General features: G+C 39.7%; 1 protein-coding gene across 16 annotated transcripts in view; it reads left to right on the forward strand.

The window, feature by feature from the left end:
* Window positions 1–27,154, forward strand: part of RYR2 (ryanodine receptor 2) — an 847,904-nt gene that overhangs the window by 195,664 nt on the left and 625,086 nt on the right. For all 16 annotated transcript variants that reach the window (XR_003095960.1, XM_025213656.1, XM_025213760.1 and 13 more), the window contains exon 2: window positions 15,428–15,547. Coding sequence is in view for 15 of the 16 variants with exons in the window: in XM_025213656.1 (XP_025069441.1) it covers window positions 15,428–15,547 (120 nt within the window). In the remaining variant the exon portion in view is untranslated. The remainder of the gene's footprint in view (window positions 1–15,427; window positions 15,548–27,154) is intronic.

Consider the following 27,154-nt stretch of genomic DNA (forward strand, 5'->3'; position numbering starts at 1 on the left):
TTGCCAGCCGGTGGGGGGGGGGAAGGGCATGGAATGCGGGCGCAGCAGCATTAGGAGCAGGGGCTATGCTCTGCCGCCACTTGCCCACTGGAGTGAGCTGCACCCACATCCCGCCCCCACCTGCCCTGACTGGGCAAGTGGCAGCAGAGTAAAGCCTCCACATCCTACACCCCGCCTCCCTGAGTAATGCACCACCCTCTGCCCCGGCTGGGCAGCTTGTCCCAGCCCCAATCTCTCCCTCCCACATATCCCTCCCCTTCCCCCCCTTAATTATACAATTAAACAAAATGTATAATTTGATACAGACATATTCCACTCTGTCACACTCTTTAGATGTGTTTTTCCCCTTCAATATGTTGGTATTTCTAGCGGCGGATCCAGATAGGGGGAAGTGTGAACGTACCACCCTTTCAGTCAACCACACTGTAGGAATGGCAGCAGGAGACTTTTAAAAAAAAGTCCCTGAAGCAAGTTGAAATTCCCCTATCCCTTCCTTTCTATGCTCAGTGACACCTCCCTTCCCTCCCTGCCCATCACTGCCATTGTCTCTGGCTGTCCTGGGGGCAGCGGCTTGTGGGGAGTGGATTGAAGGTCCAGGGCACTCCATTATTGCATTCTGCCTCCCTCTCTTCTTTGAGAGCATCTTTCTCCTTCCACATGGCAGCCAGGCTCCATGCAGACCAGGGCTCAGCCAGGGACAGTGGCAGCAGGTGGATCCCTCCTCCTTGCTTGGTCTTCCCTGTGTTCCTGCTAGGCCAGGAGCAGCTGCAGTGTAAGTGAACACACCTGCTGTTGCTTCTATCTCTAGCTGAGCCTGACTCTACATGCAGACCAGCTGGAGTGGGGAAGAAGTGACTCTGTGTCCTCTCCCCTTCTCCTATTTCCAGATTATCTGGGGATAGTGGCAGCAGCGGGTGGGCGGGGGGTGGGAATGGAGGGAGATGTGGAACATGGCACTGAGCATGGAGTGGAAGGGAGGGGGTGAGAGAAGATTCTGTTTTAAAGGGTGTTTTTGGTTGCTATTTCCAGCTGTAATGAAAAGGTGAGTAGAGAAAAAATAATGTTGTTTCATCAGTGTTTTTCAGCCATCTTACCATCTTAAGGTGTTACTTAGAGTTTGTCTATAGCTAGAAATGTTGCCAAAATAGGTACTCTGGAATAATTTTTGTGAAGTAATTACTTTGGTGTAAGAAGCCATGTGGATGTTCATTTTCTAGAAAAAAGAATTTTTTTTAAAAGCATATCATAGAATCATGTAAAATTATGGTTGGAAGCATCTCAGGACGGCATCTAAATATTTTGTACATCTCCCATATTCACTTTATTACTGCTTGTGCTAATAATAAGCTCAAAACATTTAGCTTTGTTCTTTCTCCACATTTTACCTATATTAATATCAAACTTTTTCTTAATTAGGGATATGGGTTTTAAGAAAACTGACTTTTTTAGTATGGAAAGTTGTGGTACATAATTGGCAACACAGATATATTAGCACTTAGATTAGCATTCAGTTGCTTTAACTTGAGAGCATGGTACGTCTGAATCAAGCAGTTTTGTCCACAGCAAATTGTCTTACAGAGATGAGTCTTTCCTTAAATGTTCTGTTGATGGATGCTAGCTACAGAAATCAATTTTGTGTAAATCTATATGGCCACCCAATTTGTAATAAAAACTGATTTTTAATATAATTTAGTTGTAAAAAAACTAGGTACATCTATTTGTCAGTTTTTAAAGAGCTATTTGAAGGTATTTATTATCATTTCCATTTTACAGCTGGGGAAATAATAAATAATAAATAATAAACAATTTGCTCCACAGCAAATCTGAACAAAGTGAATTAAAGATGGTTTCAAACAAGAAAACAGAAATTTAAACTTTTTTTCCCTTGAAAAACAGCATTCTCATGTTGTATCTCATGTAGTCTAAGACAAGGTATAGAAAATGACTCTAACAGAGAGGTGGAATAGAAGAGGAGGGGAAACCAGTAACAGCACCACTGTAGCAGGCCTACAGTCTCCTTGGCCATGATTTCATGCCCTGGTGGCTTGCCTTGGTAACTTCCTTCTCTGGTACCCTAACAACCTCTCTTGCCTTGCCTTCTGTGCCTCATTGTTCAGCCATTTTCAAACCGGTTAATGTGCACTGAACATCTGTTCTGTTACAGGTTTAAACCAGTTTCTGATCACTTAAACTGGTTTGTGTGTAATGTCTGTCCCTAGCCTTAAAGGCATTGCTGCCTTTCCTCCATCTTCACTCACAGGCTTATTACACCATGTAGAAGCATATGCTAATACTTATGCACAACATGATGGTTCTGACAGTTTTTTTATAAATAAATGTTCTAGGAAATTTCCTACTGAGCACTATATAAAAATATTGCAGTTAGTGGCCGATTGAATGCCAGTTAGCTGAGAGATCACACTTCTGTCATAATTAGCAAGTACGAAATTCAACTGTTTTGTCAAGAGCTACAGTAGAAGCCAGACTGAAACAAAGATCTAATTCTTAATACATTTCTTTGTTTACTACTGTGTTCCTTTGTGGGAAAAAGTTCTAATTTGAATGGATTGCAAACCTTTTAAAATAAATTATAGGTATTAAGAGTCTGTCAGTCTGTCTAGTGTATGATAAAGCATTTTTGTATAAATACCATGGTGGTGGACATTCCCAAATCACCTAAATTAGATTTTAAAAGTGAAATCCTAGTATTGTTAATATCAATGTCAAACTCCAATTAATTGCATCCACAATAAGAAAAGATATTACAGTAGATTCTCTTTCTTTGCATAGAAGATATTCATATTTTGGTTACTTATGTTTTGATATATATAATAATTTAATATTTGTTTGGCTTGGTATGAATGTAATACTGTAGTGCATTTGAACTATGTCATCTTTTGAATTTCCAATCTAATCAATTAACATTTGCTGGGGGCCTGGCACCACTGCCTCCCACTGCCACATGCCAGGATTGGGCTCTGGGCACCCAGCACTACCTCCTCCCACCTCCAGTGCACCAGGATTAGGCCCTAGATGCCTGACACTACTCCCTCCTGCCTCCATGCACTGGGATTGTGCTCCAAGGCCTGGCACCACCCCTTCCCATCCCTGTGCACCAGGATTAGGTCCAAGGGCCTGGCACTACCCCCTCCAGTCCTGAGCTTTGGGATTGGGGGCCTCATGCAGCACACACAGCCCAGGGTTCCCATGGATCTGGAATTAGGCAGGGAAGAGATGCCAGCGCTTTTCTGTCCCAAATTTCCAGATCAGTGGGGAGCCCTGCAAGCTGGATGGTACAGTGCTGCAGGCTGAATTTGGCCCATGGGCCAGGATTTGAGCACCACTATTTTAATAAATAAGCACTTTTTGAGTAATACGTAGCATGTTTCCTTCATAAATTGCTGGTATTGGCCATATTAAATTGTTTCTTCTGTGGCATTAATTGGTTGTGTGCGATTTTCTTTTCCTTATTCTCGCACAGGCAGTGAAGTGTAAGGATACATTGGAGTGTAAGATGTGATTGAACAGTAGTTGCTGTAACTGGATTTATTTGCCAATGATTCTTAAGAGCTGACGTAAAACAATGTGTGGAGCCACTTGAAATACAATGCCACTTGTTACCTGTTTCTGGTCTGTTTTTTTCATTACTTTTTATTTCTTCCCACTTTACTTACTAGTATTGTCTGCTTATTTGCATAACATCAGAAGAAATGGGTAGACAAATAATAGGAATTTGCTGTGTTATCCTTAGCAAACACTGCACTGATTTTTGGCTTTGTGCACTGATTTATCAGTAAAGGAAAATGGAAACCATATCAGAATACATTGCAGCATCATGTGAGAAGATACAGCACACCTCCATTGCACTGCAATACAAAAATATTTTTAATATCCTCATTTTCTGTAATGCAGAGAGTCAAATTGAAAGACAACAAAAAGCCCAGTTCTTTCCTGAGGGCAGAGACGGATACAAGCTGCTACAATACATGATTCTGTAGAGAAGCAAGTGAAGCAGAGCTGCTCCAGCTTAACCCTGCTTCATGCAGGGGCAAAGCTAGGGTGATTTAATTCACTTGTATCACTAAAGAATCATGAAGACATAATTCATAGATTTCATAGACATTAGGGCTGGAAGGGACCTCGGAAAATCATTGAGTCCAGCCCCCTTATCTAGTCCAGCCCCCCAATTCGATCATAACAGTTGCTGTGTGCTCCTGAGCAACAGCTCCCCCTCCCCTTTTAATATGGATAAAATGTATGTTTGTCCATATCCGGAGTTGTGCTGGATTAGTTTATCCTGCAAGTTGTTTCAGATTTATTATGGATGCAGCTGAGAGGAGAATTTGGCCCATAAATTATTGTTTAACAAAGAATTATGGGATGGGAAGGGATGTCAGGAGATGGTTTAGCTCAACTCCTTGCACTGAGGTGGTATCAAGTATATGTGGTCCATAGCTAGCAAATGTTTAAGTCAGGCAGGAGGCAGGGTAGATTTGCATCTTGTAGGCTAACTAAATCAGAGATCTATAGCACAAGCTCATTTCATCAGTATCTCATGAAGTGAGCTCGGGCTCATGAAAATTCATGTTAATACATCTTTGATATAGTTAGTCTAAAAGGTACAAATATCCCCTGCCTTCTGTTTCTTAATAAAAACTCCAAGGAGCGAGATTCCACAGCTTCCCTACATAGCCTATTCATGTTTTACTTCCCTGGTGGTTAACGATTTTCCTAATATCCACACTATATAAAAAAAATTATATATTTTTGCCGGGTGCTCAGAGCCTATCCCAGCATGTGGTAGAAGGAGGGGGATGGTGCCAGACCCCCAGAAAAATAAAGGTGTGTGTGTGTGTGTATTCTGGCCAGTGGGCCCAATCTGGCATGTGGAGCAGGCATGGCTAGGGCCGGATCCTGTTGTGCAGTGGGAGCCCAATCTGGTATGTGGGACGCATGCAGCCAGAGCCTGATTTGGCAGCATGGCAATTGCCTGGCTGGGCCCCAGTCTGATCACATAACAGCAGCTGGGCCCTGATACATCCCCATAGCAACATCCTTGGCCAATCTGGCCATGTGAGTTTTTGAAATTTGGTGTGGGGAAAGGTGGTGGCAGTGTTAATTGCCACTGCTTCCCTCCCCTCCTGTGGAGAGCCCTGTGGGCCAGATGCTATGGCTCAGCGAGCTGGGGATTGAGCACCCCTGTTTTATAACAACCTTTTTGTGTACTGAGAAACTTAATATATTCTTATCTGCCTTCTGTTTTCTCAGACCAAAGACACCCAATTATTTATGGCTAGGGACAGACATTCAAAAAGCCTGAGCCTGAATTCATTCAATCTTTGCAGGTTAGTAAAACCTGACTAGGCTAAATCAGTTTTGTAACTGGACAGACATCCCAGAAATGCAGACATATTCCTGCAGTGGCTCAGGCTAGAAGCTGGGGGGTGCTAGAGCAGCCCTCCCTTCCTTCCACAGCATGGAGCTGAGGGGGATGTGGCCAGGATCCTGCAGGACGCTATAATTTTCCCAGCAGGGAATTGGTAAGTGTTTATCTCCCAATTAAGAAAACAACAGAGGGACATTACCAGCTACTTGTTCATTCTGCCTGTTGATTCAGCATGACCGTAGCCAGCATGTGGTCTACTAGCTAATACACAGACACCTCCTCAGCAAGGCAGAAGGAGGGGGGAATTCCTGCTTAGCAGGGAGTGGTGAATGGGAGGGGGAAGCAGCCCACAGTGTCTGGAGCTCTAGCAAGGAGCAGAGGGGAGGGGCCATCCCTGCTGTGGACCAGAGAGCCCTGCCCAGCCCAGAGAGCATGCTGGGATGCTGGGGGTGCCATGCTTTCTAAACGTCTCATCATTCTTGTTACTCTCCTCTGGACTTTTCCAAAGTTGTCTAAATTTTGTTATAACCTGCAGGCTGTAGGGCTATGCAAAATTTTGCCAAGTGTTTTGTTTCAAAGCTGTTTCGATGCATTTTGAGCTCAAAACAGCAAAATCAAAACAAAACAAAAAGCTTCAAAACAGCTTGAAAATGAAATGAGGGCATTTTGAAACATTTCAAGTTTCAAAGCAGCCCGGTGGCGGAAGGCAGGGGAGAGCAAGTGCTGTGCTCCAAGTGGCTCCACCATCCCCATGGAGTTCAGCCTGGTGGCAGAAGGTTGAGTGCAGCCCTGGCTCTCCCCTGCTTCCTGCCACCGGTGCTGCACTCTGACCAGCTCCGCCAGCCCCATGGAGCTCATCCTACCCTCCCAGCACTGCCCGAATCCTCCTGGGGGTGCTGGATCTGCATGCCAGATGACAGGAGGCTGCCGCTGCTTGTTTTGCTTTGAACAGTTTAAGGTGCAGTTTCCCAGAAACCTCTGCATCTATCTCCTTGAAACTTGGCAAACTTCACGCCCTCAGAAGGGGCTACTATCCCTGCAATTTTCATCTGAATCAGGCAATAAATGACAAAGTTTTAGGCATTTTCATGATTCCCCATTATAGCCTACGGGCAAAACGTTGAAACGTTGAAACAGCGGAACAGTTTTGATGAAACGAAATGGAGCAGTGCCTTGAAACGAAACAAAATGATGAAATGAAACACTGTCCCTTCGAAACAGTGAAACGGACGTTGAAATGAAACGGCACCATTTCAAACAGCCCTAATAGGCTGCTTGCAGACGTAGGGAAAAAAATAAAAACAGTGCTTTACTTTAAACTCTGCACTCTCCACCGCTGAGCCCAGCACATGCCCAGAAGAGGAATTGCATTAGTTGGACCTGGCTTTCCCATCATCTGTATAGGTCAGGTGCTTTAGTGGGGCTTTTTTGGTACTTTTATTTAATAGCTGATTGAATCCATTTTAGATAAAAGTGCCAAAAAGCCCTGCTGAAGCACCTGATCTATACAAATGCTGCAGAGCCAGGTCAAAGTAACACACTGCTACTACCAGTAAAGTGCCCCCCCCCCCCCCTCCCCCCCCCAATCTGTCAGTGCCTGTAGTGTTCAAAAGTGGTTATTTCAAAAGGTATCACAGCTGAGATCTCACCAGTGCTGAATAAGCTCTAACAATATCCAGTTAATACATTCCAACATAAGAAACTTAGTTTGCATCATACTGTTCCCTCAGTTTGTGATTAAATTGCAAATTTGCAATTTGAGATCCACTGTTACTCCCGGATATACTCTGCTATATTGTTGCCTAGCTAGATATTTCTCATTTTGATCTTATGCATATGATTTCCCTCTCAAGTACAGTGCTTTACACTTGATTTCAGGCCCTCTCTCCAATGTGTCAAGCTGATTTTGAGTTTTGATTTTGACCTTCAAAATACTTGTGCCCCTCTGAGGTTGGCATCATCTATACAGTTTAAAAGTGAACTCTGTGTTCAGTCCTTCAAATCCTTAATTAAAATACTATAAGAATCAGGTCCAGGACAGAAGTCTGTGGGATCTCAATTGAGCTATCCTTCTGGTTTAGCAGCAATTATCATGAATAAAAACACCTTTTTGAGTGCTATTTTAACTAATTTACATCCACCTGTTGGTGATGGCATCTGGAGCTTGCTTGAGCTTGCTTATTGAGAAAGTTTTCTTAAGTAGCAACTTTAGCTGTTCTGCATAAATATTACTTAGTATTGTGATCCTTTGGTCTCTCACATGGTAAGTCCAGCTGCACTGGGATGGTGGAAATCCAATAAGCACCAGAATGTGGGGGGAAATATTGCTACCGAGTTGATCAGCATTGCTGTTCTTCCTGACTCCCTGCTGACCTACTGCCTCAGGTTGCCCACAAGGGACATTGTGCTATGGATTTGATGTGGATCTATGCATTACCACTTGTGCTCTCCATTGCATATGATAACCCTCATTTCTTGTCCTGCACTGGGTTACTGTGTTCCTCTTCAGTGTGGGCATTTTAGCTATCAGAGAAGTGTTCACTAAATGTTCCTTCCCTACCTCATTGGGTTGTCATGAGACTTAATTATTTGATATATGTAATGCATGCAAATATATGGGTGAAAGGCAATATGTAGGGCATGTTGTTATTTATTATGAAGTATGCAACATACCTAGATGGATCAGTGACTGACAATGTGTTTGTATAAGTACAGATCAACACAGCTGATAAGTATCTGTCATGTGTCTAGTAACCTTTGTCATATCTAGGAGCTATGAGAGGAATGGCAGAACTTCTAAATGGTGAGAAAGAAAAGGGGAAAGTGTAATGCAAAAAGAATGTATCGAATGTTCAAAATTCAATACGTAGCAATGTGCACAGTGCAGTTGTGCTGGTCTCCACACCACAGCTCCATCCATGCCTGAAAGAAATAGTGGGGTTGGAATTTGTATGTCTACCGAGTGAGCCCATTGAGCAATGACCTGTGGGAATTCAGTCAGCCAGCTGTAATCCTTTTAATAGAAGTGACATACTGCAGAGGGTAAGGATTAGTCAAGTCTGACTACTCGCATAGAGAGTCAATGTTCAGGGCCTTAAAGGGCCAAAGACAGATACTATGATTATTTTAAAGAAATCATTCATGCTCAGCTGTGACTTAAAACTGAACAATAATAGAAATGCTGCTCATGGAAGAAGATAGCTAGTCAATGCCCTGATGATAAAGGATCACATGCCAACATCTATATGCGAGTGATCAGCCACACTTTACTTGAATTAATTGTACACATTTGATGTAATCGGGAGAGATTACATTGGCGCACACAGTTAAATCTTTCTGAGGACTGCAGATGAAGGAAAGACTTATTAAAGGCCAGTGCTGACTGGATGCTTTAATACTCTGTTATTTACAGCAATCCCATGCTCCCCTCTCATCAATCTGGCCTTCCAGTGTGTGGCTGTGGTTATATAGTTAGCCATGTCATCTGATAAGTAACCAGCAATATTTTGTTTTTAGACTACTTTCTAGCAGTGACTGTCTTTTCTCTCCTGAATCGTTCAGTTATCTTAGTAGTTCTGCCAACTATAAATATTTGATGGAAATAATTAAGTAGGCTGTAATGAAGAGAGAAATTTCACATTAAGATCCTATTACCTGTTGCTATTTGCACTACAGAAAATTACTTTATTGGGTTTGAGAGTTTAAAAACAAATAAAATGACTTTGTGGTAAATACAACATCATAGTGGGTTTTTTTCAAAGCAATGCATATCGAGAAGCACATGTTTATTTTAATTAAGGCACTGTAAAATCAGAAATTATTCTAGAATTCAAGAAGTTACTGGAAGACCAAAGAGTGCTGTTAATCAGAGTATTACAAAGTAGAACATCTTTGGTGGGAAGAGACATTATCATTTTATGTATTGATTGAAACTTGGCAAACATTCAAGGTCTAGTCTAGCTTAATAAATTACTCACAATTGAACCATGCTCATTAGACTAAGATAATATGACACCAATATAGATTGATCCCATATTGCTTTTTACGGGGCATGCAACTTCATTAATAAGTTTTGGGAAGAGGGTTGTTATATGGTTAAGTTGTGGCATACTGGACACCTCAGTTTAATTCCTGTAGTTCACAGAGAAGCCTGCGGCCATAACTAATTTATCCTGTTTTGCCTCAGTTTTCCCCATATATGTAAAATAGAAGTAACAAAACTTCTGTCCTCCTCAGAAGTGTTGTGCGAGTGAATATATGAACCATTGGTAGAGGTGCTAAGACATGTTAGTCTCTAATCACCCAGGCAGAAGGTATGACAAGATGGTATTTTAGAGACTAACTAGTTCAGAGAGCTATTAGCGGTTGTTGGCAGCAAACCTACTTTGTCAGACTGCTTCATCAGATTAATGGTTGGTATGCTCTCACGTTACAGTGATAAGGGACAACCATGTAAATCTGTTAAATAAATGGGCAGCTTCTCCAATATGATTTACCTGTGCTTGGGGTATGTAAAATTATGTTTGAAACCAGGCCTTACCTTAGTGCTTGCCCTTCAGATCTGATAATGAGCTGTACTTCAGCTTGCTACGAAGGATGTAACCACCTTACTTGCACTCATTCCCTTGGCATCCTCTTTCCCCTATACCAAAAATAAGGAAAAAGACATAAGAAAGCAATAGTCTTTGATGTGGCAACAATCGCAAAGCCTATGGCTTAGCTGTGGTCAAGCACTGTAATAAAAATAGTATTTTTTCTAGGTTTCCATCTCTGCAGGAAATGGGTAGACTTTTCTAGGGTGGCAGCTGTGTACAAAATGGTGGTTGTACAAGTAAAACAAGAATAAGAGAAAAAAATGTCCATAAGAATATTATCTGAGGTTGGGTGTGTCTGCTGCTTCTCTCATGTCTTCTTCAAGGCCTTTCCTGGTGTTTTTAAACTGCCTTTCAACTTGCTGGAGGTTTGGATGTCATCTCTGGAAAAACAGAATAGGTATTTCAGTCATTTGTTATAGAAGTGGATTCTATTTTCTCATGAGATTGTAGTCCTATGAAAGGTATGTTAATGCTTATTTTGTGAAATGTGATATATGCACGCTGCTGTTTTCTGCACACACACAATATTAAGCTAGTATAATAGCTGTGACCAAAAAAACCTAGATAGATATTTAACATCTATGAACATTTTCCCCATGTGTACTTTGTTGAGGAGTTTGGCCCTAACTGTTTCAAAACTGATTAAGATTCCAGTAAGGGACAATTTTCAATTTTTAAATAAATGTCTATTTGTATTTGGCTTCACTGAATCATAGATATTTGCAGCTTTCTTTTTATCTTGTTCTTATAAAAAAGTAAACATTTATATTTGTTAAAAAACACTTAATCTTGACCTTTTTACTTTTGAAGGGCATTGCTAAGCAACACTTGTTATGGAAAAGCAGCAGCGATCAGCCTAGTTCTCAATCTAAAACAAGTGAAGCAAAGTCCAGGAGTTCAAATGAAGGACACAATTCTTGCCTCAGCTCTGCTTAGCTGATCTCGATTATGAGATTCTGACAGGAGAGAAGAATTTTAACCTGGGGGCAGTTTCTTTCCTAGAGGATAGAGGGCTAATGGAGAAAGATGGTATTTGATGACTCTGGACCATTGGCCAGAAAACATTTGGGATGCTGGAATTCTTATAGTTATTCATTCAAGTGTTCTTGTCAGCTATTACAGCCTGCACCAGAGGACTTTGAAGTGGCAAATCAGGAGGGTAACATAGATGTGATTAGGAGAAGGAATATCTAATAAGACATGATTGCTTAACTTTTGAAGGATACAATTATAGTCATCTGAGACATAAGGTGCTTTTACCAGTTTTAATCTGACAGGTGACTGACAGATAAAATGCTGATGACACAAAATTTCATATACATAACAGATAGGTTGTAAAAGTGCTCAGAAAGTAATAGAGGGTAAAGAATGAGCTCGGGAAATTTCCTAATTAAAGATTTAAGAATATAAAAAAAAAAATGTGTGCGCCCATTGAATAGTAAGGATAAAGCATACAGAAGCTTTCCTTACATGAGAGCAAATTGTAAGGTAAAGGCCTTTTTGCAGGTGACTTCATAAGTACCACCATAAAGGAGGGGTGGGTGTATTTTAGCATTATTGGCATAGGAACATATTAATCAGAGAGCAGTTCGTAATCTGCAGATAGGCATTGTTGCCATACTTAGATAATGTTTAAAAGTCTGTAGAAATACAATACAATTACTTTCCTTAATCCAGGTCTACATTGCAGGGGAGGTGCAGATTTGTATGATTCCTTTAAACATGAACAAATGCAGAATGTTAGGCTTTGTTACTCATTACACTTTAAGCTTCTCAAATGTTGATCGGTGTTATTGTTGGCTCACTTTTGGAGCCGTTGCATGTTTGGGCTAAAAACGTTCTCTGAATGTCTCTGACCTGCAGAGCTGTGACTTGCCACTAGAAGCCTGGTGAGCAGGGCCCTGACTAGGAGCTACAGCTCTCAGTTTCCACTAGAAGGCTGGCGAGCAGGCTCCTATCCAAGCTCTAAGTGGGGGTGGTTGAAGAGATGGGTTGGTGGGGACAGGAACATGAGGCTGGAAGGGGGAGTTTAATGGGCTAGTTGGTGAAATGAAAGAAGTAAGCCACTGAAGCCACAAAGGGATAAAGTAAAAAGAAGTTAAAAAAAAAAAAAAAAGTAAAAAAGAAGAACTAAATTAAAGCCTCATGTTTTAATAAACTGGGATTGAGTAACCTTAGCTCATGGGGACACTGTCCCTGCCCTGGGAGGGAAACCCCAGCTCACAGGGACCCCAGTGTGGCCCCCTAGCCTTCCCTCCCAGACTGGTTTTTACGCCTGTGAGCTGCCTGGGCAGGTCACACCAGAGGCAGGGAGGGGGATGGAGAGTTGGTTTGGTTCTAGTGCCACCCCCTGGACAGTAGAGTTCAGGGGGTGGAAAGTTGTCCACACAGAACAGGATGGTGGGAAGAGGGGGCAGTGCTTCCTGGGATGCTGGAAGACTGAAACTCAGGCAGCTTGTTTGTGGAGAGTGGCCACACATTCATGGAACACAAGCTGAGTAACATGGATCAGAGAGAAACCTGCCCTGGAGTGGCATAACTTGAAAACACATACCAGGTGCTTAAAAGTAGTATACACGTCTTAACATGTGGAAAATCCAGGGGTTAAGAGCTCCCTGAGCTGCCTAGAATGTGTGTTACAAGGTCCGTTGAATTCTCTAACGGAGTGAGTGCAGAAGAACAAGAAGTTGCTCTGAACTGGGTAGTATAATTAACTAAATCTGACTTTGATTTATTCTGACAAAGACACTGCCTTTTTTTTTTTTTTTTTTTACCATTTGTGTGTTTTATCAAATCATCCTTGCTGATTAAAATGAAAGGCTCAGCAGTGCTGGGATGGTGTAGCATCTCCTAAATGAAAATTAATGAATATCTATGTAAAAATGAAGACAAACTGTTGCAAAACATATTTATCATTGACAGTTCAGCTTTAGCAAAAATTTCCTGGCAACCTAGAGAGTGCAAGTGATGATGGGTATTAGAAACTGATTAATTAAGATTTGGACCTTATTATGTTTTACTTTTGAGCTACTAAGTTAATATGGTAGGATATGTGTTGTATGTTATAAGGCTGCAAAATCAGAGAAAATTTGTAAAACAAATATATTGCTTGTGTGTGCAGGGAAAAGTTTACTTCCCTGACATAGTAAAAGTTTACTATGTCATGTAACTAACTCCATCCATTCCCCACCAAACATACGTATGGGTCATATGGCAGTAATGAAGGTATGAGAAAACTGAAGCAAAAGGACTCTAGAAATGATGTGTTCTGTTTGGTTTTTTATCTTTTTTGAGGCTGAAACCTTTTTTGAGGTTTGCTCCCCTTGCCAAATATTTACAATGACCATACACATAACACATCCCATATTATCTCAAATCAGTGTACAAAGCAAGCTAGAGGAGACTGCCAGAGAGAGCCCATAAGTCAGTGGTGGACTTGGGAAAAGAACATAGACCTCCCATCATATCCTCTTTTGGGCCACAGTAATGTCATGCTCTGTGACATCCATTGGTAGGATCATAGATTGTTACAGAGAGTGGGAGGGCACTGATAGCAGCATCTTGGCAATTGTGATTAGCATTTCTTTCAGGGGAGAAATGGAAGTCTTCAGGTTCTGGTCTGATACCAACTCAAATAAACCTTAAAAATAAAATTTTATTTTAATCTTTTATAAAACGAAGGTTTTACTGGAATATATTGTTGCCTTTACAGAAAAAGCAGCTCTGAAGTACTGAAAGGGGCCCATTTTCACAAATATCGATTGTAGAGTACAGAGAAGAAAGGTCCTAACTTTTAGATATTTGACGTCTGAGCTGTTTTATGTGTGAAGTTATTTTGTGATCTGTTGGATTTTTTTTTTTTTGGAGATAGTGGAGGAAGTTTTTGAATTCTGTCAGTGTCATGCTGTCACATAAAATGCGTTAGTAACTGGATCTCGAATTCATAAAGACTAATGCCAAGGGGCTAGATTTTCTTGGTTGCACGATGTGTGTATGATAGTTGTCAATGAATGGAAGATTGAGCAGTGAGCAGAATGTATCAGTATCGCAGATAAGAACATTCTTTTTCCCCCACTCTACTCCTGTTAAAGTTTACTCCTATGCTAATATGAATTAACTTTTTTAAGTAGTATATTAAATTGCATTAAACATCTGAGGGCACCCTTCTATTCTGAAGTAAAAGGGCTTTAATGCAGTTAAGTTTAATAACTAAAATAAAGTTTACTTAATTTAGCTTAGCTTTAGCACTAAAGTAAACTAGATCTTTTACCTGCTCACCTAAAGTAAATCAAGTTCAACTGAATGCATTCTGAATAAGACAGTCTATGAAGGGTTTTAATGTTGTTGTTTGTGTAATCCCCTTTCAGTTCACACCGCTTATGAATTTTGATTAACTTAATTAGTGTCCCTATGTAGATAAGATATACAGCATTTTTTTGAAGTTAAAAACTGCTGTGATGCACTCTTTTTATGGTTTCTTTGGCTGCTTGCAGACATTTAAAAAAACCAAACTGCACTTTACTGGAGGAAACAGCTCATTAGTTCAACCTGGCTCCACAGTGTCTGTATAGATAAGGTGCTTCAGTGGGGCTTTTGGGCATTTTTATTTAATAGCTGATTCAATCAGCTATTAGATAAAAGTGGCAAAAAAGCCCCACTAAAGCACCCAGTCCTAAAGTGCTGTCTCTTCTGAACGTGTGCTGGAGTGCGTGGAGTTTAAAGTAAAGCATCTAGTTTGTTTAGGTTTTTTTAAACTTCTGAAAGCATTGTTGTGTAGTTTCTTACCTGCTTTTGCTTCCGATGGCATCAACAACATATATTTTTCTTATGGTACATTTTATGTGCCTGATATAAACCTAACCTTTTCATAATCAGCTCTATTTAAATTATTATAGGACACTTTTCATTTTGCTTCATAAATCTGGTTTTACCAAAGTGTTCAGGTTTATATATACATTATTTTGATTGTAATATAGTTCTTTCAATATTGCTAGAACATGATATTATTACTGCAATACCATGTCATTGCTGAGGCTTGAGTCCGATAAAGGGAGCCATCCACTTTGGAGGCAGATTCCTTTGGTGGATCTACCTACTCTTTTAAAGTCAGTAGCAACTTTTCTTTCATTACATTTGTGGGAAGACTGGAGCCTCTAATCATCTGGATCTTTGTTTTGGATCAGTTTTATATATTAACACTGACACGTGATTCAACAGTGTACAAAATCAACCAACAAATGAATACAAGCATATACCTAAGCACATTATTGTAATTAGCGGGTGTTGAATCTTCCTAATTTGCATTTCGGAGAATGAAAGCTATGCTGGCATTTAACTTCTGTTGCTATTTATGCATGATTTCAGCTATGACTTTATAAATGCTTCCCAGAATCCTGTTGGATCAAAACCTTGACCATGTTCCATTTTTGTCTTTGTTGTTTGGTAGGACGATGAAGTGGTTTTGCAGTGCACTGCAACTGTTCACAAGGAACAACAGAAACTGTGTCTTGCTGCAGAAGGATTTGGCAACAGACTCTGTTTTCTGGAATCCACTTCAAATTCTAAGGTATAGCAACCTGTCTGATACAGTGGTGTTTTAAATTTCATTAATGAGTTTTGGGTTTTTTTGTTGGTACAAAATTGCTCGTTGTACATCTAGTCAACAAATTATCTAAGGGCATAGACAAATCAAATATCCCCAAACATCACATTTTAATCTCTTGCAACATTTAATCATTTTTTTGTCATGTGCAGGCTGGATTACTGAAGTGCACTTTCTTTTGAGCTCCCCTGGTTGCCATCTGGCAGAGGGAGCTCATTTCAGGCATCTGTGCTTTTCTGTTATTTGCCAGTTCACAAATTTGGTGTTGTGTAGTGCAAAGATGCATTTGTTTACTCTGGCTTTAAGGCCACACCAGAGGATATTTATCCTATCAATGATAAGAGCAAGATTTGATTTTGGGGTTTTTGCCTTGGTATAATTGTTGCTTTAAGTTGAGTTAATGTTCCAAAATAGTACAATTCTAGGCTAAATATTACATTATTAATTATGATTTATTTATTATTAAACTATTACATTCATGTATTTATTTTGCGTATGCAAGATGCTATTACTATATTGTTTACATACCGCACAGGTCTTTCTCCCAAAAATCAGGTCTCTAAAATAGAAGGGTGGTGGGCATTATTTTAAGCAGGGAAACTGATTTTACTTTGTTGAAGTAGAAACCTGGAGGAATAGAAATGTTGCAACATCACTACAAGGTGGCTTCTAGGCTTCTCCCTCTGTCAACCTTCAGAAGGGAAAGGGCAGGGTTCGCTATAGTGCTATCTCTCAGACACAGCCACTACAGGCTGGGTCAGGGTCTCCTGAAGTCAGCATTAAGCCACGACTGGAAAACCTTTCTTTCTTCATTTTGCCTTTCCAACACAGCACATCTTGTTTTGGGGCATGTGATATGCGAGAAGATATGGTGTAATATAGAATGTCCTTAATTAAAAGATTATTTACTATGATGGTTAGCACTAAAAAACGGCTTCCATTTTACACTTTCATACATGTTGGTAGTTCTCCCTAAAATAGAGACGCATCTGAGGGCAGATCTGGGCTTGCTGTTTATAGCATATGAGCATTTGATTAAGTAAGTTGCATCTGTTTTCCTTTTTATAAATGCGTTTGTTCGGATACAATATAAACACATAGCATAGTTATGACTAAATACATACATGTTTATAAAAAATAAATGCTAAATACATAGAAGACATCAGAAAGGTAAGATTTCTACAAAGAAATTAGGTAGGACTTTTTTAGCTTGCCAACTTCTATAATGTCACTATTAATTAAATATATTGACTTCCATACATTTCAAAGTAATACTTTGTTTTCAGTACCTCATCATTTTGTATGTATTATTCATCATAATAAAACATTTATTGGACTATTAATGATTCATTATAATAGCAATGATACTGATTAATTCATTCAGGCTCTTCCATTCTAAGTGAATCTTTTTAATAATAAAAATGTGTCAGAATGGGAGTAAGTGTAGTGCTGGCTGCCTCTAAGGCCAGAAAAGCTAGTCTGCTTTAATGAGTTTATTATCACTCAGTAATTTTGGATATTAAACTTCCAGTCCTCCATCAGTCTCCACACACAGATAGACTTTTGCCTATACATTCTTGCCTTGAAGGAAAACAGAATAAATTTCAAAGCAGTTTTCAGTTCCTCCTCTTTGCTCTGATCTTTTCCTGGTGCCTAATGACTGAGCCAACATCTATCCTTTTAGTTTTATAAGCCCTTCCATAAGAAAGGCAAGGCCACTGTTGTTTTAATGTTTGAAGGCTCACAAGCCCTTAGATGAGCTCGGGGGGGTGGTAGGGGGGATGAAGAGTTAAGGGAACTGGAAGATCAATACAAGCCAAGCACAGAAAGAACAAGTATAAGTATTTTTTACTGTAACAGTACTGTCCAACTTCTAAGCAGCTAAGGGTCACATCTAATGTAAGATGTAACTTCATTAGAATATATGATGGGGCAGGGGATGGTATATCCAGACTATCCTTTGAAACATTTTAGCTCTGTCAAAACACTGGCAATCACACAATTTGAGGATAAAAGAAGTGCAAGGGTGGCTATAAATGAAATCAAGGCTTAAATATCTCCCGTTTCACTTTGTGGGTACTGCTGATATCACATAACTAGTTCTCTAGCTGCTTTTAAAATGTTTGAAGGAAAAAAAATTGAGTAGACAAGCATAGATTTCTAATGTAAACAACAGAGAGACACTTTTCAATCCTCTTTTAAGTGTCAGGAAGTAGCAGCAAAGGGGCCAGGCCTTTCCTTTGTGGATGATTTTGCAGATACTTATAGCATTAGAGATGGTAGATTTAATTTTTTTTCAAAATGTTGGCAAAAGTCGTCACCATTTAGCCATTCTTTTTAGCCAACTGTAGTTCTTGTCAATGGCCATTTGGCTCTATTTCTCTGTATTTGAGCTAGAGTGTTATTTTGATGAAAAAAGCTTGCTGATATAGGAAAATAGTTTTATCAGTAAACTTAGAGTTCTTAAGTGAGTCATTCTTCTTAAGATCTAAGTAATGCACACTGTCTAGAAAAGCAAATAAGGTTATTCTTTCTGGGAATATCCTTCAAAAATGTTTCTTTCATCCAAAATATGGAATACATATTCCTTCAGCAGTTGTTCTGCCTGTCCTAAATATACCTCTGAAAATTATATCAGTCTGGAGGCAAGAATGGGTCTTAGATCAGTATTATGATTGAGTTTTCCTAACTTCTCAACTGTTGGCTAGAAGCATTTTCTTTGTGTCAATAGAAGAGCAGACAAATCCTCTATACTTATGGCAAAAAACAGGTTTTTTCTCCTGTTTTTTCTGCTGCCAGAAAGTGAACTATCCAACCTTAAATTCACAACATTATGATTTTATAGAAGATCTACCATAGATCTTATTTTTAGAGGTTTCTGAAATGTAATAGCTATAATTTTTCTTTCTCTTTTGAGCTCCCTGTATTTTAGATTTATGGAACTAGGACTTTCTGGCTTCTCAAATAGTTGGGATATAAAATAATATTCTTGATTAAAGATTAGGAAAAAAAAAACAACCCCCTGTCTGTGGAATAATTTAAACAAATATTTTTTTGTTCTAGGTATATATATTTTCTTCTCTCCCTTAGAGCTCTGTGCATTTTGGACTCCTAGAACTAAGACATTCTGGGTTTATCTACACAAGATGCTAACTGCGCAGTAGTTTAATAACACTGTGCAGTAGCACACAGGGCAAAACCCATGCTAATATGCTACTGCGCAGTAGTATTAGGCTATTGCGCAGTTAGCTGAAAAGCCCATGCACTGGCACTACTGTGCGGTAGCGCCAGTTAGTGCTCATTGATTTAGTGCTTGGTTATCCAAGTTCTAAACTAAATGCTCAGTAACTACGGTGCATTAATGAACGTGTAGACATGCCCACTGGCTGCATAATGGTGGATATTGATTAAGATGTTAAAACTTTTAGGACATATGTGTAGCATAATGGGGTATTGTAAAGACTTTACTTGTACTCATTTGGGATGATATTTGTAACCCCACTATGAAGTAATGCATTTATCCTCAAATGTTTACTTATTAATGTTGTGTGATGGGTAAGTGAGTTTTTAACTTTTTCCTTGATCTGTTTGATAGCGTGGGAAGTAGACTTTGGGGACATTGAGTCTGAGCTGTTCTATTACTTGAGGGTTTTGCCAGTAATTTGATGGAAAGCTGGGTCAGGTGCAGAACTATAGTTGGTTTATAGGCTTCCACTTTATTCACTTTTTAAATAGCAGAATTATGACTTGAAGAAGGTGGAAAGTTTTTTGTTTTTGGTTCCTTCACGTATCCCAGCTCTTTCCTATTTTTTTCTGTAATAGACTTTTGAAAATCTTAATTTCTTCAGGAACCCAACAAACAATATTCCATGTGAAATATTTTTTCTCCTTCAATTGTGAATAAGGTAAACTATTTGGCCCCTATGTATTGAGTTAGAGGCCAACTAAAGTGTTTTATTTTTTGACTTACACCAGTGAATTAACTAATGGAATCCAACTTTTAATTTTCTTCCTTATGTCTAGACTTTTCTGTACCTGTCTTCCATTTTTGCATCTTATGTGTAGTACTGTGTGAATTCTCAGTATCCAAGGTGGTAAAGAAATGTTTTGGCTCCCACTGACAGAAATTGTTTATGCTATAAAGTTTTTTTGATTGATAGGTGCAAGGTATGAGTAAGCTAAACAACTGAATTTGGACTCTTTGTATATGTATCTCTCTGTATGTGCATGTGTGTATGAATACATTGTATGTCATCAAATGTATATGTGTACCTAGGTAGACAAGGTTCTTTGGGTAAATCTGATATCTTTTCTTAAACCAACTGAAATGGACCTAGACATGTACCTATACATATATGTGGGTAGTCAAGGGGTGCTACTATTAAGTTAAAGGCAAATTAAAGTGTTTTATTTTTTGTTGTGTACGGGTTAATTAGTGGAATCCAAGTGCTATCTAGTTATTCTGGGGATTTCACCAACAGTATTAACACCAGGAACAATGCTGTCCTTTGTGCTTCATAAATTATTGTAATTATCTCTGTGACATGTTGCCAAAGTAAATATTCATATTTAATGGCTAGGAGAGCATTTAATCTTATATAAACATCTAGAAGACTCATTTAGTGTAATATTTCATTTAGCAATTTAAAGAGAATTCTTAATAAATTCACATGTGCTTTCATGTTGTGTATTAGTTGCATTACTTTACTTAGTTTATTTAGATATATAGTTGGAGCTGCAGCATACATGAAGGTGTTATATATTTACTGAGTCACTCTGGTCCTCCTGAATGCACATTTCCCATTTTGATACAAGCAAATATCATGTGTTGCAATTGAAATGCAAGTGCTTTAGTAATGAAAACACATACTATTTTCTTATTCTCCATAAGTACTGGGCTCAGTTCAGCCTTGCTATAAGTGGGTGGAAACACTCTGGAAGGCAGATGTAGGCATATTTGTATACCAGATTTGATTTTGACTGTTAAACTTCATTCCTAAAACCAGAACCAAAACCCTTTTAAATAGGTAAAAAACCTTAAGTGAAAATAATTTAGACTTTTAAAAACTATTTGGAAGTAGAGGGTACAGTTTTAGGTTACAAGCCATGTTTGACAAGCCATATTGCTAGACAAACACATTTCAGAAAACACCAGACATTAGACTAAAATATTTATATAAATCTGTCTTGTTATAGTATCTGAATGTCTTTCAACTCTAATGTATTTACTCTGACAGATCTTTTTGGGGCAGGGAACCGTGATTATTCCATTTATACAAAGGGAGACTGGGACACTAAGAAAATGAATAAGTGTGTCTGAAAAGCAAGAATTGTGTTTCATGAAGAAGTACTGAGGTTTATATATTTGTTTTCTTCATGCGGTAGGAGGAAACTGAGGTCTCTCAAAACTTTTCATGAAAGAACAGAGAAACCTACCTACCTCAGAATAGTCAGTAGCCTAGGAGTGAAAATGCTCCTTTGAGATGTCTTAAATTAAAATTCTCCAACATGTTCTGAAGAACAAGGAGCTTTTCTAGTATCCCAAGGAGTTCTCTTACTAGTAGGTTCTCAATCTCCCTTCTTGGGGATGTCCTACTTCTGGTGTAAATAATGGAGTATTCAGTAGAGGAGGTGAGGGTGGGTGGGAGGGAGGGCACAACCCAGGATATAGCAGATGCGGGTCTAGATATCTCGATACCCCCATTCCAGATCAGGCAAAATAGCTTCTTGAACCAGTTTCTTACTTCCTGGGCAGTTGTCATAATGGGAAACATTTCTCTCTCTCTGTCTCCCAACCAGAATTCCATTCTAGATGCAATGAACATTTGGTTAAAATTGATATTTCTGCAGAAAGTTTTGGCTATGACAGAGCATTTTACAGTGGAAAATTGTGTAATGAAAAATTTCTGATCAGCTCTAAAACTGAATTATTTGTCCACCATTGCAAAAATCTCCTCTCTCCCAAGTCCCAGATCCTAGCAAGCATTGGGCCTTTCTTCCCTTTCCACAAGGTGCAAGAACCTGCTCTTATGAAACTTGCAACCTAGTTTTGTAGCTTGAAGATATCTAGTTAGCTTGAATAAGTTTGACATAAAAATTGGCATTTTGGACGTATCCCTTTAATAGTCATTCCTGGCTATTTTGTTAATTCACCATTTGTGTGTTAGTCTAGGAACAGACATTCAAAAAGCCTGAGCCTGAATTGATCCAATCTTTGCAGGTTAGTCTAAGCTGCCTAGGCTGAACCAGTTTGTAGCCATATGGACATTCCCTTTGGACTGAAGAAATGCAGGCACATGCCTGTAGTGGCTCAGGCTAGAAGCCAGGGGTGCTAGAGCAGCCCTTCCTTCCCTTCCATAGTGCTAAGCTGAGGAGAGGGCATGTCCTTGCCTCAGCAGGATGCTCTGAATAGGAAGGGGTCCCCCCCAACCCCCTCGCTGCTTCCGACCAGTGAGGGAGCCAGCAGGAAGTTGATAACCCTATTAGCACCCTATCAAGAAAACAAAAGCCTCTCTCATTAGTTCAAGTACTTCTTAAACAGCTTTTCCCAAGGAAGGAATGGAGGGACATTACCAGCTGACCTGCTGATCAGCTCCAAAAAGCCCTAAGTGGACCCTCTCCTGTCTGCCTTACACAGACACCTCTCAGCATTAACTAGCATACCACATGCTGGCTATGGTCCATGCTGTGGGAGAGGGGAGGGAGGAATCCATGCTTGAGCATGGAGTGGTGAGTGGGGAGAGGGGCAGGAGGAAGCCAGGCAGATGCTGCTGTGTCTGCAGTCTCTGCCCGAGCTTCAGCTAGGGAGCAGAGAGGCTGGGTCAGCCCTGCTCTGCAGCAGCAAGCCCTGCCTAGGGCTGCAAAGCATCTGGGATGTTGAGGGACTCTGGTTTAAGTTAAACCAGGAAGGGGTCTGGGACAGACATTGCATAAACCGGTTTGACCCAAATCAGTTAAGTCTGATACTACATTCAGCCAGGTTTATCCCAAACCAGTTTCACCTATTTTCAAACTGGTTTATGTGCACAGAACATCTGCTTTGTTAAAGGTTTAAACCAGTTTTTGATTATTTAAACCAATTTATGTGTAATGTCTGTCCTTAGCCTTAAAGTTTACCCTTGGATTCACTGATGATCTGCCATTGTTTCAAAAATTTTCCAGGGCCACTTTTGTGGTTTGTTAAGAAGCATAGGATGAACAAAATCTTCTTGGGCTGCTTCCAGTTCCTAGTTACTGAAATAGAAAATTTTCCATGCAGTATTTTTAACTGACAGTACATACTTCATAAAATAACAGTAAAGATTAAAGGAGAAGCCTGGCAGAAAGTATCTCCCTCCTTCTTCTGGAGGAGTGTTGCTGTAGAGCCTTAAGTCAGGTGATATTAATTGCTGTGTAATGTGCATAAGACCTAAATGCTGAGTCTAGAATACACTTAATGCAAAGTGTTCCTTTATTCACCTAAGAAAGATTTAATTTTCTATTGACTTTATATGCCATACCTTTGGTTCTGTTTTTCATTTTCATTCTAACAAGCCAGACAAGCTTTTCCTTTCCTTTTTCTCTCTACCATTTTAATCTCAGAATTTTTCTCACTTCCAGGATTTTCTTTTTTCACTTATCACTGACAGTAGCTCAGTGAATTCTTTTAGCTTTACTATTTGTCTGATTGCAAAGCACTTGTTGATGTTATAACTGAAGTAACAGAAAGCAATTATTTCAGATATTTAAATATATATCACATTAGCAGTGTTTTATGTAAACATTTCTAGGACCATTTTTTTCCTTGCATTTGATTATTTGTTTTTACAACTGAGGATTCAGCATGTATATTCTGTATATACTTCTGGGGCCCCTGCCAGCCCGGAGCTGCTCTGTCCCGGCTCAAAGTGCTGCAGTCCCGGGTACACATGCAGACACTGTGCCCAGAAGGAGCTGACTCTGGAATAAACTGCGCCAGAGTTTATTTCATTGCTTTAATAACTCGTGTAGATGAACCCCCTAGGAGCAATCTTTGCTTCCTTAGCTCATTTGTATTGAACTAATCTATGACTGTATACATACACAGACATTATTGTTATCAGCTAAAATGCACTCATTAATTTTAACAAATAGATTCATGCAAATCATAAACATCTACAATTAGAGCTAAAATAGAGGCTCTGGTGTCTTTCCTTAGTGTTAGTTCTTTTAGTCACTGTATAACCAGTCATAGAAGAGTAGCTTACACAAAAACCAGTATAGAGAGCACAGTGCTCATCTGTGAGGTATTGCACAACTCGCCTCCGCTGCTTGTTGCTGCTTTTTTTTGACGCAATCCTGTTGCACCCACCAACTTCAGAATGTAGCACCTTACAGTGGGTTTGGCTCTTAGTTGTACTGGATAATTCACTTTCACGACTATAAAAAGATTGGGATATAGCTAAATGCAGCTTTCAAGAAGTTTATGGACAAAAATTGCTATTTTCAAACATTTGTATGTGTTTGAGGCAGACAATCCAATCAACCTCTTCTAGTATCATATATGCAGCTATATACCTTTTAGGAAAGGAAGACCAAGACTCAAGCAGCAGGTACACATAACTGTCCTAATGCCTTTTCTTCTCTGACAGTCTTAAACTTGAGGAAGCTTGGCTTGGGTTAGCATGGGACAGAAAACATGCCTTTAAGGATTGCTTGAGGATCAGCTTGAGGAAGAGGAGAAGGGGTGACTGATTGACTGGAGAGAAGGATGTAGCATGACCCTACTGGCTCCTGTGGATCCAGTGGGAGAGCTTATAAGTGCATCGTCCTATTATTGTTTCTGAATTTATGGATCAAAATGCAAATGAAACACAGCTCTTATGCTAGAGAATCTTGATTTGAGATCATGCCATGAAAACAGGAACATGATGTAAGAGAGTCGATGCATACAAAAAATTGTTTTGTCTGATTTAGGTTTCAATTAAGATCTAATCGTTTCAGTACTACTCCTTTAAAGAGGAACAGTTGTAGTTAGCATTTCATTATATTTTGATGTTCTGCATAAATCAAGTCAATCTGTTTAACAGTATCAAGGATTTTTTTACACTCTTTTCAAAATAAATACTTGGAAAGTCCTATTGGATTTTTGTCTAGTTAGTACAAAGCCAAAGAGTCTTGGGACAGATGTTGTTATGGGACTGGAAATAGATGATTTTACTTCCAGACTACTGTAGCTGCTCTGAAGCTATTAACACAACTTTTATCATACAAGGAGTAGAGCAACCTAAGATGATTCTGAAGTCATAGACCAAAGAAACATTTTTGCTGCATCTGTGTGGCAATTGCCTGGTAAAAATAAAACAGTAGTGGCTGATGGATGTAGTACAATGTCAGCATAGTCTTGTTTGGCACTTTGTTTTGTCACAGAACTGCGAATGAAAAGTTACATAGTCACATACTCTTCTGAGTTCTCCCCATAGAGCTCAACAGGTTTTCTCTCAGGGGCTTCTAGCAGAATGTATTTTAATAGTACATACAGGCTGCACTTAATTCAAGCAATTAATGCAAAGCAATAAACTCTGGAGCCGTTGGAGCTGGAGTAAGCTGTTCCCAGGCAAAGCGTCTCCATGTGTACCCAGGACAGCAGCAATTTGAGCCAGGACAGAGCAGGCCTGGGCTGGCAGAGCACATGGCGGGTCAGCCATGGGTTCTGGCTGGTGGCATTGTGCAGTGGAGGGGTTGGCTGGGGCATGAGGATGCAGAACCTGCGGAACTGTGTGGCTAGGCAGCAGGCAGGAGTCTGGCCCCTGGCTGGCTAGGCTGACTGGGTGCAATTTACACTCATGGTCACTTATTATACGTGCGTTTCACCAAAGTTAATTGCTCTGCTGCAAGACAGTACTGTCCCTGAGGGTGCTATTTTATAGCAGAGTTGATTCATTTACTGGGTGCTAATACTGGTGCGCATATAGATGGTGATGCTTTTTTGCGGAGCTAATTAGTCTACTCTGCAGTACAGCGTACACGTAGATGAACCCACAGAGTAGCTCTAAAACACGCACTTAAATTTTTATCTATGATGAAAATGTAGCTGAAACTCTGAGACTTTGGATCCTTGACATATTCTTAATACTATACACTTTAATTTGAAACACACTGGGCATGTCTACATGAGATGTTTACTGCTCCCTAGCCTAATAATACTGCACAGTAGCATGCTGGTCAAAAACTGTGCTAATATGCTACTGCAGTGTTGTTAGGCTACTGCACAGTAAGCGTCAGAAAAAAACTGTACAGTAGCACAAGTTACTGTGCATTTAGTTAGTATTTCTTTAAACAAGTAAACTAAATGTGCATTAATGCTCTGAGCCCAGAGCTAAAGCCAGAACTGAGCTGCTGCCTTCCCTGGGCTAGTACTTGAATCTAAGGTGAGGCACTTTTTTCATGTTATTTGGAGGGGGAAGAAAACTTCATCTTGGATTTAAGTAAATGTGGTATTAGGATATAAAAGTGTACTAAGCAAAAGCAAGCTATATGTAAGTCTCCCAACACTTCAGATGAGCATACTATGTAAGTTCAAATGTGTCTATGTTAAGGTTCATGAGATAAAGAATGACTGTCCCATTAAATGCAGATACACATTAAAATAGGCAGACAATAATGAATAATAGGTAATTATAGATCCAACAGTTGTATAATATGCATAACTACAGAATGTCAGAATTAAATCTAAATTCCTTAGAAACTTTAATTCTACTAGAATGTTTCTTTGAAGTGCACTTTTATTTAAAAATTGTATAGGTATACATCAGGGTCAATGCATAGGGGGGCACGCGGTGCACACCGCCTGACCGTGGTGGTGCACATCCTACAAAAAGGTGCCACCAACACTGTCGGTGGTGCCTACAGGCAGTCGCCGCTCCCCGCCGTGTTCCCCCCGCCCCGCCCCCCCCCGCCGCCAACAGTGCTGGCGGCGGCTGCAGGAGCTCCCGCTTACCGCTGCCATGCTCCCCCCACCACCACTGTGCTCTCCTAGCTGCCGGGGGCACGCATTGTTCATGGTATACATTATTTAGATGTGCATGACACAAACCACCCTAATGTTTCCAACCTTTTCTGTATTCTTCAATTGTCATCTCTACCTTATCAGTTAAAAGAAAATAATACTTATCAAGTAGTAAAAAAAACCTTTGAAAACTATTGCTGAGACGTATTATATGAGCATTATTATTTCTCTTGATTGCTAACTCAAATTGTTCTTTCTTTTCCTTGTGGTATTCTAGCTCTTCTTCAGCCCTTTTAAATGATATAAACTGGAATTAATTTCACAATTCTTCACCTGGAAGCATATTTTGCAAACTGATTGGTGGGGATGTATAACCTGGTGGGCATCAAAGCCACAAATCTATGTATTTAGAACTTCACGTGTTTAACTATTGACAGTCTTGGTCTTAGTGCTGGTTCATGGCAGACTCAGAAATTTCAGCTAGTGTGGATGATTGCCAGAATTGAATTTCTGAGACAACTCATAACTGTAAGAGCTGAAGCCTGTAACTTTACAATGGAATGCTGATACCAGTGGAGACAGCAGCTATCTAATCTTCCTCTTTC

The sequence above is a fragment of the Alligator sinensis genome, unplaced genomic scaffold, assembly GCF_000455745.1.
Source record: "Alligator sinensis unplaced genomic scaffold, ASM45574v1 scaffold93_2, whole genome shotgun sequence".
Classification (NCBI taxonomy): Eukaryota; Metazoa; Chordata; order Crocodylia; family Alligatoridae; genus Alligator; species Alligator sinensis.